The sequence below is a fragment of the Nicotiana sylvestris genome, chromosome 2 (genome assembly GCF_000393655.2).
Source record: "Nicotiana sylvestris chromosome 2, ASM39365v2, whole genome shotgun sequence".
NCBI lineage: Eukaryota > Viridiplantae > Streptophyta > Magnoliopsida > Solanales > Solanaceae > Nicotiana > Nicotiana sylvestris.
In genome coordinates, this window is record NC_091058.1 from 22,291,017 (window position 1) to 22,307,242 (window position 16,226).

At 33.0% G+C, this 16,226-nt stretch overlaps 1 protein-coding gene across 1 annotated transcript; it reads right to left on the reverse strand.

Moving 5' to 3' along the window:
* Window positions 1-4,657: 4,657 nt before the first annotated feature.
* Window positions 4,658-14,958, reverse strand: LOC104226992 (gibberellin 2-beta-dioxygenase 8-like). The gene is made up of 5 exons (XM_070167775.1): window positions 14,854-14,958; window positions 14,428-14,513; window positions 11,757-12,220; window positions 5,686-6,007; window positions 4,658-5,111 (listed from the first exon to the last, which is right to left on the reverse strand). Exons 2-5 carry the CDS (start codon window positions 14,485-14,487, stop codon window positions 4,872-4,874), a joined length of 1,086 nt encoding a protein of 361 aa, XP_070023876.1. The 5' UTR covers window positions 14,488-14,513; window positions 14,854-14,958; the 3' UTR covers window positions 4,658-4,871.
* Between the last annotated feature and the right edge of the window lie 1,268 nt (window positions 14,959-16,226).

Consider the following 16,226-nt stretch of genomic DNA (forward strand, 5'->3'; position numbering starts at 1 on the left):
CACAATTGTGGCAAATTATAAATATTTTAAAAATTATTTCATACTATAGACAATTGCCACGCTTAGAAAATGTGACCATAGAGACTGGAAATTTGATGCCATGCTTGATCACTGTTGCTTTAGAAGCCACACTCTAAAAGTGTGGTCTATAAAGCAACAAAGACCACACTTCAAAATTGTAGCTCTACATCGTAAAAGTGTGGTTATAGAGGAAATATAAAGTGTAGCTTTTTAAGTGCATCGGCCACACTTTTGAAGCGTGGATCCTACAGCAACATGTAAAAAGCATGGCCATAAGTCAAAGGTTACGGTACTTTTGGCCACCCCCTAAAATAGCCTAAAGTCGTAAAGTGTTGTCTTTGATCTAATGCTACACTTCTTGACATCTTAGGCCACACTTTTCGGGGGTGGCTAGAGCCCTTAAATGTTGTAGTGTTTATGTTTAAAATAAATCTCCTATGTGTAAAAAAAAAAAAAAAAAGGTTAAATTATAAAAGTAAAAACAAGCTTGTAAAAAGCCAAAAACTCAATTGACCCTGATAAGGAAGTTATAGTAATCATACACTAATTGAATATTATCGTCAATTAATGGTTAACGTCATCACCTGGTCGAACATTATGAGGACAAGAAGGTGAGAACTTAGACATATTTCCCAAAATTCCATAACCATTTACCAAAAAAGTTTTTCAATTACTATTCTTTCCATTCATTTTTACTTGGTACGTTTTGATTTTTTACGTCCCTTAAGAAATACTTTCTCCGTTCACTTTTATTTGGCACATTTTGACTTTTCACGCCCTTAAGAAATAATAAATGAAGTGCATAATTTACCATGATACTCATATTAATTGATGCATATTTTATTGAATTTGATAAAATGATTTGAAATGAGTAATAAATACTGTGGGTATAACAGGAAAAAAAATTATCTTCTTTTAATATGCGTAAAGTAACAAATAAAAATAAAAATTTATTTTTAGTATATATGCCCGGTAGAGGTGAACGGAGGGAGTAATAAACTTCCTACGATGAGTCACATTTCTCTGATAAGTCGGCAACTCCCAGAATTTCTAAAAGTAGGAAACTACTTTGTTTGACCCAAGTCTGAACCTACTTTAAGAACACATTATTGGAAGCCAACTACTCCCATTATATAACAAGATACTGTCTGTAATGTTATCACGTATATCCTCACTTCATGTACTATATTTCCGTTTTTTTTTTCTTTTACATTTCTGTATTAGTTAATGGATTTATCTAGTAATGTATGGTTATTATTCTAAACCAATAGGATTTGAGTTAGTATATACATTGACAATGTAAAAATAATATTTTTTTTTACGTATAATTACCTCATACTCGAACTACTATATTTCCCTTACACTCGACCTAATCGTGTAAATAGTTTTCACACCATCCTAAACTCCAAACAGTAATACTCCAATAAAGCATAATATATTGTACGGGAAATACTAGTCTTAGTTTGGTATAACAAGTGGTGCTGATGCTGTTTCTATGTTTATTGCACAACTACTCAAAGAGTGCACAAAGTGACACAACTCAGGCCACATGTGTGTACACAACATGGTTAAAAATGGAGTACAAGAGTACAACATGCATAACAAAATATGAGATGCTCATTAATTTAAAGAGAAAAAATCAGAGATAGTAGCATCATTGTTACAAAAACATCCACACAAAAAATAACTTAAAATACGAGTCATAGAAATACCCAAAAAAGACTAAGGTAGGACAGACATCATTCAACTGAACACTGGGAAATGAACTGTTTAAGGAGCACTAGAAGGGAGAGTGAAGGATGAGGAGGCAAGGGTTCTGAGAAAAATGTCCATTCGAGCATTTGCAGATACTTGCTTGTTAATCAGTCGCTCTTTCAGGTCCTCGACCTGTTTCCTGAGATCTGCATTTTCTGTGGTCAGGCGAGCAACCTCTGTGCCTTGTGCACTGCCAGAACCAGGTGCCCCATTGGCCTGACTAAGCTGCCCTTCAAGAATGGCATGCCTTCAATCTCTTTATCTCTTCATTTGCAGCATTCTGAGCATCAATCAATTGAGAAATAGTCGAATTGCTACCAACACCCCCTTTCTTGTCAGTGCACTCACATTCCTCCAAGGTTGTCTTTGTGAAAGTTTGCTTGCGATTTTCCACTGTTGCTTTTCCCAAAGGGACTTGAAGAAGTTAAACACCTTAGTGAGCAAGAACCAATAAGGCAAGCCATGATTTCTGTCCTTGAAGCCTACCACTTTCTTCATATGTTCAATCATAAGACCAAGTAGATTGATGGTGGTGTAGGCATCAAGGGCTTCATGAGGAGCATGTCTGCTTTTGAAGTAATAGAATGCCTTTCTGCGTTTGGAAGCAAGACCTTATTTACTATTTCAAACAGAAGTTGATACACTGGAAGGAGGGCCTTCTTGTGCACCTGTTCCCCATATTGCACAACATCATCCTTCAGAATGGCTCTTTTGAAGATAGGAGAACATGTCTCTTTAATGTATGAGAGTCCTTCAGTAGGCACTCCCAACATACTCCCTAGAACAGCCTCGTCCATCACGAAACCTACGCCATTAACCTTCAAGCAAATGTTTTCATCCTCCATTGTAACATATTTGCCTAGAAGCTACAAGCTTCTTCCTCATACACCTTGGGTATCTCATTGGTGAACAAATGAGTCCACTTCTAAAACTCACAAATGTCAAACAGTTGTCTCATCCCTGACATCTCGAGAATGTCAGTTTCAAAAGTTCTGCCCCATAGCACCCTCTGTTTCCTAAGGTTTTCTCTGCCTCCATCCTTTGACACGGTCACTTTGGCCTTCTTGGAGGAACCGGGTTCCTCATTATCACTAGCCTTCCTCTTCATCGAATTCCTTATGTTTTTCTCCTTCTTTTCAAACTTATCACAAGATTACTCACCACACTTCTCTCCCTCGACACTTTTCACCTCTACAGCTTTCACGGATGACCCTCTTCCAGGCTTTGGAATCATAGGTTTCTTAGAATATTTAAGAGTTAAGGAAGCAGGTTCCTCATTCACCTCCAAAATAGTATCAGAAGTTGTAGGAAGAACATTATCTGTCGGAGTGGAAATATTCAAATCAAAGCTTGGAGACGGTACTGCTGATACTTCACCACTTCCAACCACATCTTGTTGAGTTTCAGAGATTTCCTCAACCTTCTGACTGGAGACCTCTTCTCCATCGTCTCCATCTACTGTTTCTTTATCTGCCATTTTTTTCCAACGAGGCAGAGGGAGAGGTTGTAGCAACGAATCTTTTGGGGTTCTGAGTCTTATGACTGTGGTGAGAACCAGAACTCGATTGGATTAGAGAAGAGCGAGTATGTGGTTGTTGGTCTGGTGTGAGGTTTTGACTAGGTGACGGTTGAGACGTAGACGCACACTCCCATGCTTCGTAAGACAAAGACACAGTAGGGATGACACTGGTAGTGCTTGAAAGCTCTGGATTCTGAGATATAATGGAGTTTGGAAGTAGAGATACGATAAAGAGAGGTTTTGCTTTTGAAAGAGAAGAGAATTTTGTGGCTTTGATGTGGATGGTTGGGAAAGAGACATTTTCTTGGGGTTATTTAGAGGGAGTGAGGGATCAGTTACAAAAGGGTGTAACGTATTGGGTAGACGGGTCGGTTACAAGTGGGTGTGACGTTTGGGTTTTAAATAGGTGAGAGAGAGAGAGAGAGAGAAAGAGAGAGAGAGAGAGAAACATTTAATGACATGGTACTTTTGTAGCCGTTTAAAGTGTGCATGAGTATAAAAGGAGCTACTAACCTGAGTCAAGGGAACCAGGTTCCCTGACTGAGTTTTGTAAATGAGAGCTTCATCTTTTTACCCAGATGCAAGGTTATTGGCTGCTTGTTTACTCTGTAATTTCCATGCGTGTTTAACCGTAATGGTATAGAGATGAGTTAAAATTTGCCAGAAAACACTTTTTAGTATTTTTACCTGTTCATTCTTTCATAGTCAATCATTGAGGGACCTAGTACTAAGTTGATTTTATCAGCCCCAATGCTAGTCGATTATTTTCAAAGTGCTCTCTACTTAATAGTTTGGTGAAGATATCTGTTACCTGGTCCTCTGTTTTGCAGAACTTCATGCAGATGAGGCTCTTTTGAACATTAACCCAGAGAAAAATGATGTTGCACATCATTGATCGCTTATGCTGAACCGGGGTCTTTGCCATGTTGAAAGCACTTGTGTTATCATACATTAGTGGCACACAATCCGAAAACACACCAAAGTCCTCCAATTGTTGCTTGATCCACAATAGTTGAGCACAACAAAAGGCAACTGCCACATATTCAGTTTTTGCAGTTGAAAGAGCCATAGAGTTTTGTTTCTTTATACCCTATGAGATTAAGCATGACCCTAGAAGGTGAGCCATGACAGATGTGCTCTTTTTATCCACTAGATAACCAGCATAATCAGCATCAGCATACCCAATTTAGCCGATAAATTATCTCTTGAAAGATAGTAGAGAACCAGGTCATGCGTTCCTTTGAGATACCTTAGAATCCTTTTGGTAGCTTTCAGATGAGATTCCTTTGGACTGGATTGAAATCTAGCACATAATCCCACACTGAATACAATATCTGGTCTACTAGTTGTGAGATACAAGAGTGGACCAATGATGCCTCTGTACATAGTTTCGTTCACAGGAGAACCAGGTTCATCCATGTCTAGACGAGTGGCAGTGGTAATACTTATATGGGGAGTATACAAAAATTAAAACTCAAAAAGAGAAAAATTGACATATACTATTTTTTTTCCCTATAAACTATTTAAAAGGTCAAATGTGACCATATATGCATTTTTACTACAAACTTTTTTGAGTTTAGTGACTTGATACAAGAAACCTAGGCAGACCTACTTTATAACCAAAGTTCTTGACATCCTCTTGGACTTGTTGTCTGAATTCTCTAAACGTGAATCTTCTATAAACAGGAGGCTCAAAACAACTCCGTATTTCAGTGTCATAGGATGGACACAAGAAAAATGCAGTTGAGAATCTCTCTTTTGCTTTATTAGTAACAACTCTGTGCTCTACACTTTTATACACACCATTGCTCCAGGCCTGCATTAGGAAACTTGAGTAAATATTTTAACAGAAGATTCCCATTGACTTAATGCCGAAGAGACGTGGAATTCTTAGTATGTTTATCTTCAATCTTCATTGCTCAAGAAAGTCAAAATGGGTTACTGATGTCAAAGTATTTGAAAGGAACTTCTAATGAGTTTAACCTCCAAATCTAACAGTAATTCTTTTTACATCATCGTGTTCAAATGGCCTACATCAATAATTAGTTCAATATAATAAGCCTAATTCGGTAATACAATAACTACATGAATACCTCAGTCCCAAACAAATGGGAGTCAACTACATAAATCCTCAATTGACAAGATTCTCCATTTAAAACCATCTCAAGCCAACGTTGCATAGAATAAAATTTAAGAGTACTAGAAGATCTTTATCTAAAAGGCTTCCAGAATAAAATCTAAAGTAAACATTCTAACATAACTAAAACATATTCCCAACATGACTAATAAGCCATGGTCTTATATATGTATAAAATAAAATAAATGACATGTTATAACAAGTTAAAACGCATCGAAATCAATGCATATAAGTAAAATTAATTTTTAATTACCTGAAACAAATCTCCAATGTTGATGATAAGTGCTTGAGGATTGGGCTTAACAGAGATCCATTTCCCATCTCTTATTAACTGCAACCCTCCAATTTCATCTTGGTGCAATATTGTGAGGAAGTCACTATCAGTGTGTGGCATTAATCCAAAGACTTGTGGGGAAAGAGGGCATGCTGGATATCTATTCATCCGAAGGTAACAAGTATTTGGCAAACATGTTTCTCTGAAATATTTCGACTTATATCCCATTTTCTCCGACAATATTCTTGCTAATTTATGTGCTAATTCAGACAATGTTGTCGCAAACTGTTCCATTGTGGTGCTGAGTTGATCAAAGGAGAAAAAAAGGTAAAGCTTAGAATCCAGGATTAGAATCCAAGGCATTGATTTATCAATTCACAACATCAATATCAATATCAAGCAAACAGTGAGAGGTTTAATTATATGCACTGATCACTACAAGAAAATCGCGTATTATATGGAGATTTTTCTGGGGATTACATAGAAAAAAAAAATTCGATGGAAAAACCTTCGTGGGTAATTATTACCTGCGAAATTTATAAATCCCCAAATAACGTACCTGAGGATTTTTTAAATCCGTATTACCTGGGATTTTAAATCTGCATGTAAATTACTTGCGGATTTTTTCGTAAAAAATTCTAAAAATTCACATGAAACTTTTGGTAAAACTTTTATGAAAGTTATGAGTTTTCGCGAATTTTCATAGGGAAATATCTACAAGAACCCAATGAAAATTCCAAATAAATTTTTAGAACCTTTTTAGAACTTTTGGTAGTATTTTATTATTCAAATTAATTTTTATTTAACGCAACTCCTCACATATTATATGTTTTGTATACGAACCCCACCCACAATGTTATTTTATTTTGAGGCTTCTAGCAGCGAAGCTCGTGGCAATGGACGAAAGTGTTGAGCTTATAAAGTGGAGAATCTCACCTCTCTTGGCCGATGTGGGACTACGCTGTCTAAGTCTCTCCCAACTTGCTACAATTTTAATGTTTCCTTCTTATATTTTTTTGTTCTTTTGAAAATAGATGCATTAATTATATAACTTTTAATCTAAAAATATTCTTAGTTACTATTTATATTCCTGGAATACCACATTAATTTCCCTTTTATATAAAAAATATATTAATTACTGAGAATTATTACACATGAAAATTAGTAAGAACTGTTTCGTTAATCCTATATATGCAAGATTAATTTATTTTAATAATATACAAAGTTAATCAAATGTAGAAAGTAGAATTATACGATCACTTGATATTAAGTTTCAATACTAACAGGTGATATCTACAACAAATTTTATTTTATACATATTATAATTAAATTTTATCATTTTATAAAGTAGAATTATATGATCACTTGATATTAAGTTTCAATACTGACAAGTGATACCTACAACTAATATTATTTATACATATTACAATTAAATTTTATCATTTAAAAATAGAATTATATGATCACTTGATATTAAGTTTCAATACTGACATCTACAACTAATAGCATTTTATACATATTACAATTAAATTTTATCATTTTAAATACATGTTAGAAATTGACATACATAATATAAAAAGTTAATTAAAGTTAGTTATATTTTTATAAATGTAACATAAATTTTTTATACTTAGAAATTAAACTTAAATTGTGCACTTATGCACAATTTAGTATATTTTCTGATAATATTAGACGAAGATGCTAGATATAGTCGTATCTTAGTTTTGTTATATCCTTTTATATCAACCATATTAAAATTTAATTCTTAAAATAACTAAATTTATGAAAATTATTTGTTATTGCATTTGTTCAAAAAAGGTAATGATTGACTGTATTATGCTATATGACTTGTAATGTTCAATCCGAACATATATACAACATTAGTTTCATAATTCTAACTATACATCGGAAAAAATAAGATATGTAAGATAGAAAATTAATAAAATTAGTTATATATATATCTTAATTTTTTTCTGCTTAGAAACTAAACTTAAATTGCTCATTTATACGCAATTTAGTATATTTTTTTTAATGATATTAGCTTTATTACATCCTTTATATCAATCATATCATCGTAATTCTTAAAATAACTAGAGTTATGATAATTATTTTTTATGAATTTGTTCAAACTTAATAACTAATTATATTATGCTCAATAACTTGTAATATTCAATCCAACATATATGATATAATTAGTTAGAAAGTTAATAAAAATTAGTTATATATTATAAATGTAAATTAATATTTCTCTATTTCGGAATGAACTTAAATTATTCACTTATTCATAATTTAGAATATTTTTTAAAGATATTTGATTTATTAAATCCCTTTACATCAACCATATCAAATTTTTAATTCTTAAAATAAGTAGAGTTATGATAATTATTTTGATATTAAATTAGTTCAAACAAAATGATAACCGACTATATTATGCTCAATGACGTGTAATATTCAATCCAGTATATCTCCCACAATTAAGTTTTATATAGGATTAATATTTTAACTATTTACCTATAAATAAATTGATAAAATATAAAATGGATATAATCAATACTGAAGGATGAATTTTATATATCATGTTTTTGCAACATTTAAAAAAATATAACTTTTAAATTAAAAATATTTTTTCTTGTATTAATATTTTTAAAGTGTATTGAAAGAATTTCAAAGTTAAATATGTGGCTATAAAATTTTCAGATAAATTTTCAAGTTAATAGATTTTCTAGGTAAATTCCAAGAAAATACTTCTAGCTAAACTTGAAATAATAAAATTCTCAAGTAAATTTTTAAGAAATAATTCAAGCTAATATTGCAGCAACAAAGTTTCTAGGTAATTTTCTAACTAATAAAACATTCATGTAAATCCTCAAGAATAATTCCCAGCTAAAATTGCAGCAATAAAATATCCAAGTTAATCCCTAGGTAATAACTTCTTTAGGTAAATCCCCTAGAAATAATCCCCATCTAATATATCACAACAAAATTCCCAGGTAATTACCTAGGTAATAACATCCCAAGGTAAATCCCCAAGAAATAATCCCCAGCTAAAATCACAATAACAAATCCCCAGGTAGTTTCCTAAGTAATATAATTCCCATGTAAATCCCCAAGAAATAATACAAAATCCGCAAGTAACATTACCTGGGGAACCTCCTACGAAATTTCAAAGGAAATGATTTTTTACATTTTTCATTATTTACCTACGAAATTACCCACGAAGATGATACTTGGGGATTATTTTCCCAAATAAATCTCCAAGTAATATTTTGGCGCTAAATGACGCCAAATTTATTTGCGAATTTACTTGGGAAAATCAAATTGGCAGGTAAATATTCTAGAAACTAGGAATCACTAGATTTTCGTATGAAAATTTGCAGGAATTATCTGCGGAAAAAATTCCTAGGTAAAATTCCTATGTAATTTAAGGTTTTCTTATAGTGTAATATTTTTTTTACGTTATTTTGTAGTTTAACCTATTATAGTATGTTAATTACGTATCATTTTTGTCAAGTTATTGATTAATACCTAACATAGAGATTATATGTAATTACCTGATAAGTAATATGATAATATAAATATATCTTAGTTAACACAATATAACTTCAACTCATAATGGTTATATATGTAGTCTTCTTTTGGGTGATAGTGTAAAAAGTTCTTTAAATTGTGGGGGTCTAAAAACCCATCATGCGCAGCTTCATACCCACATCTAAATGTAAGAAAGCTGTCTTAGGTTTTGCGACCAGAAATATATGGACGTTGGGGGTATGTCTAACCATATTTACGATCTTTTGAGTCAAACAGAGGACTTATTGTCTTTTTACTCTTTGATTTGATGAATTAGCTTTTTTCTTACCTGGAATGAGGTGAATGCATATATCTCTCTATCAAGCATTAGATGAGCAGGCATAGAGAATATTGAAGATTCATGTTTTATAGAAGTATTTCAATCGTTCATGTTATTATTATACGGGTAGGTTTCCCCTAACCTTGGTCACAAAGGTGGTTAATGTTTGTAAAAATAGCTAAAGCTTAACTCCGAAAATGACCTAAAACATATTCCCTCCATTTCAGTTTGGTTGAATCTTTTAAGAGTATGAGTGTTGATTTTCTGTGGACATAGATTCTTTAAGTATTTTTGAAATAAAATTTACATATTTAAAAATTAAACTACATAAAATGTATTATAAGACATAATAGTTAACAATTCAATATATTTAAAATTATTTGCAAAAACATAATCAAAGAAAATCTTGTTTCACTCTCCAAAAAGTAATAGATTCATTCTTTTTAAACAGAATTAGGAGTACAAGAAAAACCTAGTCCAAAATTTTTTAACCTCCGAGGACCTAGAAATGAAAAATTGAATTATTCCATGAAAAACGTATAAGGTAATTTTTAAGCTACAAATTCGTGTTTGACCATAGAAAATTGTTGTATTGTCGCCTGTGTTTTAATATCTAAGCTCATTTGTATATTCGAATGATATATTATTCTCTGGTCGTATGGACTTTGAACAACATTAAATTTGAATGGGCCACTGGTCTTTCTCTCCTTAAAACGGGCCTAACGGGCTACATGAATTATAAAATAGATAAGGAAGTTATAATAATCATATACTAATTGAATATTATCATCAATTAATGGTTAACGTCATCACCTGGTCCAACATTATGAGGGCAAGAAGTTAGACATATTTCTCAAAATGCCATAACCATCTACCACAAAAGTGATGATTCACATTTATCTGAGTCGGCAACTCCCAGAATTTCTAAAAGTAGGAAACTACTTATAAAAGAGATGAAGGCTAGTTTGGGATCCAAATTGCTGTCAAGTCTAAACCTACTTTAAGAACACATTATTGGAAGCCAGCTACTCCCATTGTATAATAAGGTATCGTATGTAATGTCTCTTATATTTTTTCTAACCTGTTTTGAAAACGTTCTTCTTGAGCCAAGTGTCTATCGAAAACAACCTATCTATCTCACACAAGGTAGAGGTAAGGTCTACATATACTCCACTATCTTCAGACCCCACTAATAAAATCATATTGAGTAAGTTGTTATTATTACTGTTTTCACGTATTTCCTCACTTTATGTACTTACCTTTCCTTATTAATTACTGGATTTATCTAGTATATAGTACATTGACAATGCAACAAAAAAACAATTAACCTATAATTACCTCATACTCGACCTTCTATGCTTCCCTTAATTATATCGACCTATTGTGTAAATAGTTTTTACCCCATCGTAAACTCCAAACAAAAATACCACAATGTAGCATAATTGTACGGGAAATACTTGTCTTAGTTTGGTATAACATGTGGTCCTCTGGGCGAAGCTACATAGCCCTAAACTGTTCATCTTTCGCCGAAAAATTACACTGTATATATAGATAAAATATTATATTTTAGTGGTATATAACATATATTGAACACTCTTTATCGGTGATTTTTTCACTTCATTTAAGTTTGAACACCCAAGATGAAATTACACTGTATATATAGATAAAATATTATATTTTAGTGGTATATAATATTATGAATAAAAATAATCAATGGGCCATGGTGTGAGATCCGGGTTGATGGGCCCAAGTATTGTAAACAATTAACCAAAGTAGTTAAAATAGGGTAGAGTAGCAATAGTAAGGGTATGCTGAAGATTGTTAGAAACTCCCTCTCTGCTCTCTGTCTCTCTCGCATCTCTCTGTGGCTCTGTCCCCATCCCCTTTCTTTCTTTCTGTAATCTTCACTTTCCTCTATCCCCGTTCTCACTATCTTATCTTGTACTGAGTTCTTTAATGTATTAGTAACCAAATCATTTTTCTTAGACTATTGTTATTGGGTTCATAACATTTAACATATATTGAACACTCTTTATAGGCGATTTTTCACTTCATTTATGTTTGAACACCCAAGATGAAATTCCTGGCTTCACCACTGGTTGTGCACACAACCACCTCTCCTTCAGTACACATATAATGCAAAGAGGAAACACAGAAAGAGAGAGATATCAAAGCTAACAATTAAAGAGTTTAATTTTAGTACCTGAGGCTGCTAAGACCACTTGAATTGGAGATATCAGTGAGAGGAACGTGGAAAGCTTCGGACCAAGAAAGTTGTTGAAGACAAGTAGCTGACGGAGTTCCCCAACGGTAACTTCCTTTGGAGAATTTGTGATTCTTTTCATTCATTTTCTCATTGAATGGCTTCTTGAAAAGATTGATTTGCTCCATTCTCATTTTTTCCAATATATCATGTGATATCCCATGGTTCACCACTTGGAAAAAACCCCATTCTTGTGAAGCTTTAGCTATCTTTCTCTTGCATTCTTCCCTCTCGAATTCTCTTCCATTTAATAGCTCAAGGTCTATTAATGGCAACTCGCATTCCTCTACAACAAAGAGGTTGTGGTAATTTATGTTTGAAGCTTTTCCAATTCTTATGTCGTCAAAAAGTTTCTTGTATGTCTCCTCAAAAGGAGGATCAGGCGATTCTCCCCTACCTAATTTCTGAAAAAGAAAAGGATTATCGTTGTTCATTAAGAGCACCATATTTGTAATACAGTCAAATCTCAAAATAATAACCTCATTTGTTTCGGATTTTTTTTGTTGTTAAAAGATTGGTTCCATAAAAAACTTGGCTTTTATAATGAATATGTGTTATATAGCGATATTGTTATACATATGTCAGACTTTATAGAATTCACTTTTGTTAATTGGCAAATATTAGGGACCAAAAAGAAAAAAGGAGTAGAGAAGAAGAACAAGAAGAGGAGGAAGAGGTTTTTCCCCTTTTGTCTTTCTTTTCCTGCTTCTGTGAGCTAACTTCTGATTCAATATCTTTTTAGGTCATGGCCGGTTTCAATGACCGTGGAGACAAAAAAGATACCTGTCCTCTACGTAGGAAGGAGGACAATGAGGCAGCAGGAAATTAACCTTGTGCAATGAGCAGCGAACAACAGGGACCCATATATATATATATATATATATATATATATATATATATATATGTATGAGTATTGATTTACATGGTTTTCCATGACGCTATAGGCCCTTGTGATCCGGCATTTTCTCGGATTTCGTGCACAGTAAAAATAGTGCACAGGGCTGCCTTTTGTCCACATACACCTCATGTTTACAAACATGCTTTATTGATCTTGAACTACCTATAGCTAGCCTCTTCCCTTTCTAAAAGTTTTCCTTCCTTTTTTTCGCTGGGATGTTCCGGAGAGTGGAAGGGAGTTAGGTAAGGGTTAATCTTTTCATTTGGACTATGAAAAATGTTTAAGCTTTAAATTGCAGCATGATTATCAGTTCGATAAAAACATACTTATCTTATTTGGTCATCAAGAATAGAGTGAGGACTATTCTTCACTTACCTAGGGTGATCAGGAAGGCGAGCCTTGACGTAACTGGTAAAATTAGGTTCAAGTCATAGAAACAGTCTCTTCCAAAAATGCAGGGTAAGTTTACGTACAATATACCATTGTGGTCCGGCCCTTCCCCGGACTCCGTGCATAACGGATGCTTAGTGCACCGGACTGACCTTTAACCTAGGGTACGGTGATCAGACCCATCATGATATATTCACTATTAATCATTATAATCGTCTGATGTTACAAATAATGCTAGCTGTGTAAATCAATTGGAAGTGAGAACCACACAAGCCAGCAGTAGCAGGCTAGTACAGTAGTAAATAATTGTACTTGATTGATACTGCTTCAAAATTTGCCTTGTTCATATGTAAAGCCGCCTTGAAGTGTGGTTGAGATTTATAGACCGTTTGACCAAATTTTTTTCAAAAGTGCAATTTTCTCAAAAGTAATTTCGGTGAGAAACAGTTTGTATTTGATTAATTAGTTTGAAAAACACTTATGAGCAGCAATTAGTGTTTGGCCAAGTTTTGAAAAATTGTTTCTAAGTGTATTTTTCTCATAAGTACTTCTCAAAAAAATACTTTTGGAGAGAAGCTACTTTCTTCTGCTTCTCCTCAAAAACACTTTTTTCTTTCCAAAAGCTTGGCCACATACCTCAATTTTTGGCCAAAAATGCTTTTGGCAAAAAAAAAAAAACACTTTTGACAAAAAAAAAGCTTGGCCAAACAGGCTATTAGACACATATATTCTCGTAAGCTAAGAGGTGAAAAAACACTACTAATTAGTCATTGTACTTTCATTTTCAATTTAATTGATGCTATTTATCACTGATCAGTCATTGTTTAGTTTGATCAATAATATTCCAAAACATAATTTTTATTTGAATTGAAAAAAGTTACTCTTATTCTGCAAGTTAATTATAGATGTACCCTGCTTGGTCATAGCATACAAGTTTTTCATTGAACGAACTACTCCTATTATTAATGAAAGCTATGACACAATTAAAGTCCTATGATCATATCGATCTTAACAAGGTAAAAGCTCTCCTCCAGTCTTGCACTGAAATATGGCCAAGAAGCCAAAACTTGACCTCATGAGCAGCTAGACCATATCAACGTAACACTAATATAACGAATGCTGGCGGATTAAGAAATACTATTGTTTTGCAAAATGCACTAGTCTGTCATAAAACACAGGTATTCTTCAAAAAAAAAAAAAAAACTTTTCCTCCTTTTAGAGTAAGTCTTCGTTCTTAAAAGAAGTCAGAAATTAAAGGAATTGAGCAGAAGGAGGTGCTTCTCATGCTGAAGTTTGGTGCAATCATTTTTCTTACTGACTTACTTGGTGTGGCTGCAGTGAGAGGTTCCTAGACTTCACCATAACTTTTCTTACAAGGAGCATGTCCTGAGCTTAATGGTACATTTAACCTGTGTAATAAACGGAAGAATCCAAACAATTATTAGTATATATAAGAACAGATTAGAAAATAAAGCTAAAGAAAAAGAGATAATTAGCTACTTGCATGGCAATGCAGAAAGTGATCATAAGATAAAAGAAAATCGCATGATTACCAAAAAAAGTATACATCGGATTTTAGGACCACACAAAGGTTCTAAGGATTTCCTAATAAAGAATTTCATCATCTAAATTGTCACCGCAAGAGTCTAAATAAAGCTTTCTTAATAAAGAACTAATTTCATGATCAAAGTTTGTAACAGACGAAGTAAATAAAGTTTAGAAAACAAAGACAAGAGGCTGTTCACATACCAGAGTAAGCACCAAGGTAGCAAATACTAGAAATAAAAGAAAATGAAGAAAACTAAGAAGAGTTTGAGAAGATTAAGAGGGTCTTCTTCATGGGTTGGTGGCTAAGTTAGGTTTATTTTGCAGTCCAGAAACATTGGAGAGATGGATATTTTTATAGGGAAAAGAAGGACTTAATTGGAAATATCAAGAATAAAAATGTTACTCCAAGTACAAGAAAAGAAAAAAATAAATTAATGGCATGTACTAAAGGATTGAATGTTTATGCATAGAACAAACAAGCGGCTCACAATTCAATCAGAGAAATATTTCTACCCTTTTAGGGAAATGTCTCTTCTTTCCATATCTCGCCATATTACTGTAGGTTGAAAGGGCAATTAGGAGTTTTCTTTTGGGGTTTTAATAGGGGGTGGGTAGGAGGGGCAAACCCTTTTTTGCCCCACCTTTTTAACTTTCTTGCTTTGCACATCACTCATATCAAGACGTACAATTATTAATATTCAAGCCAGCTATCATTTACATTTGGCATAATTCAACCAATAATATTACAATAGCTGTAGAAACCAAACTTAAATTTTGTTAGGACTCAACCTATATAGACGTGGTGCTTGTGCTTTCAAAACAATCTTTCTATCCTGATAAGACAGAGATAAAATTTACGTACATACTATCCTCCCAGATTTCATCGTATGTGATAATACTAAATATGTTGTTGTTGTTATTGTTGTTGTCAACCTATATAAATGCAGCACAATATTGTAAAACTTTTTTACGTTATTAATGGATCTTAACCTGCTATCATGATCAGAGCTAGCTAGGGAATTCATTTGAATCCATTTTTCCCTAAAAAAATATAATTTTATATTTAATATCAAAATTAATTTTTGGGTTATATATAGTAGTAATAAATTTCAAATCTCCTTAATTTCCTCGTGTGTATATTTTTTATAGTTTGGACCCCTTGGTAAAATTTGTGGTTTCATTTATTAGATAATTTTTTCCATTTTCGTGGTTGCTGATCTTATTTTTTAAGAACGATTATATATAATTATCTTTTGCATGATCTAATAGTATTTTTACACCATTGTGCATGAAGTCAATTTACAATGAAAAAAAACACCAGTTCATATCATTTGGTTCTCATTCTTCCAAGTCTTGCTTCCCTTTATTAATCAATAAATTCATCCCTCACCCTTCGACCTTCTTCGATTCTGATATGTGAGAGGAACAGGGCACATGAAAAATTTCTGGAATTTGACCCAAACATGCAACAACTTGAGGGGCAAAACTTAAAAAGGAAAAAAAAACCAACGTGTATTTTTAGCTAACAGTAGAAACAGCAGTTTTGAATCAATGTCGGCATTGATAAAATAACA

Coding starts and splice junctions, on each gene's coding strand:
- LOC104226992 (XM_070167775.1), bottom strand. CDS start 14,487: ATGCTCCTTGTAAGAAAAGTTATGGTGAAGTCTAGGAACCTCTCACTG. Junction 12,221..14,427: donor TCTCACTGCAGCCACACCAA/GTAAGTCAGTAA, acceptor TTTCTTTTTCAG/AAATTAGGTAGGGGAGAATC. Junction 5,112..5,685: donor ACATTGGAGATTTGTTTCAG/GTAATTAAAAAT, acceptor TTCCTAATGCAG/GCCTGGAGCAATGGTGTGTA.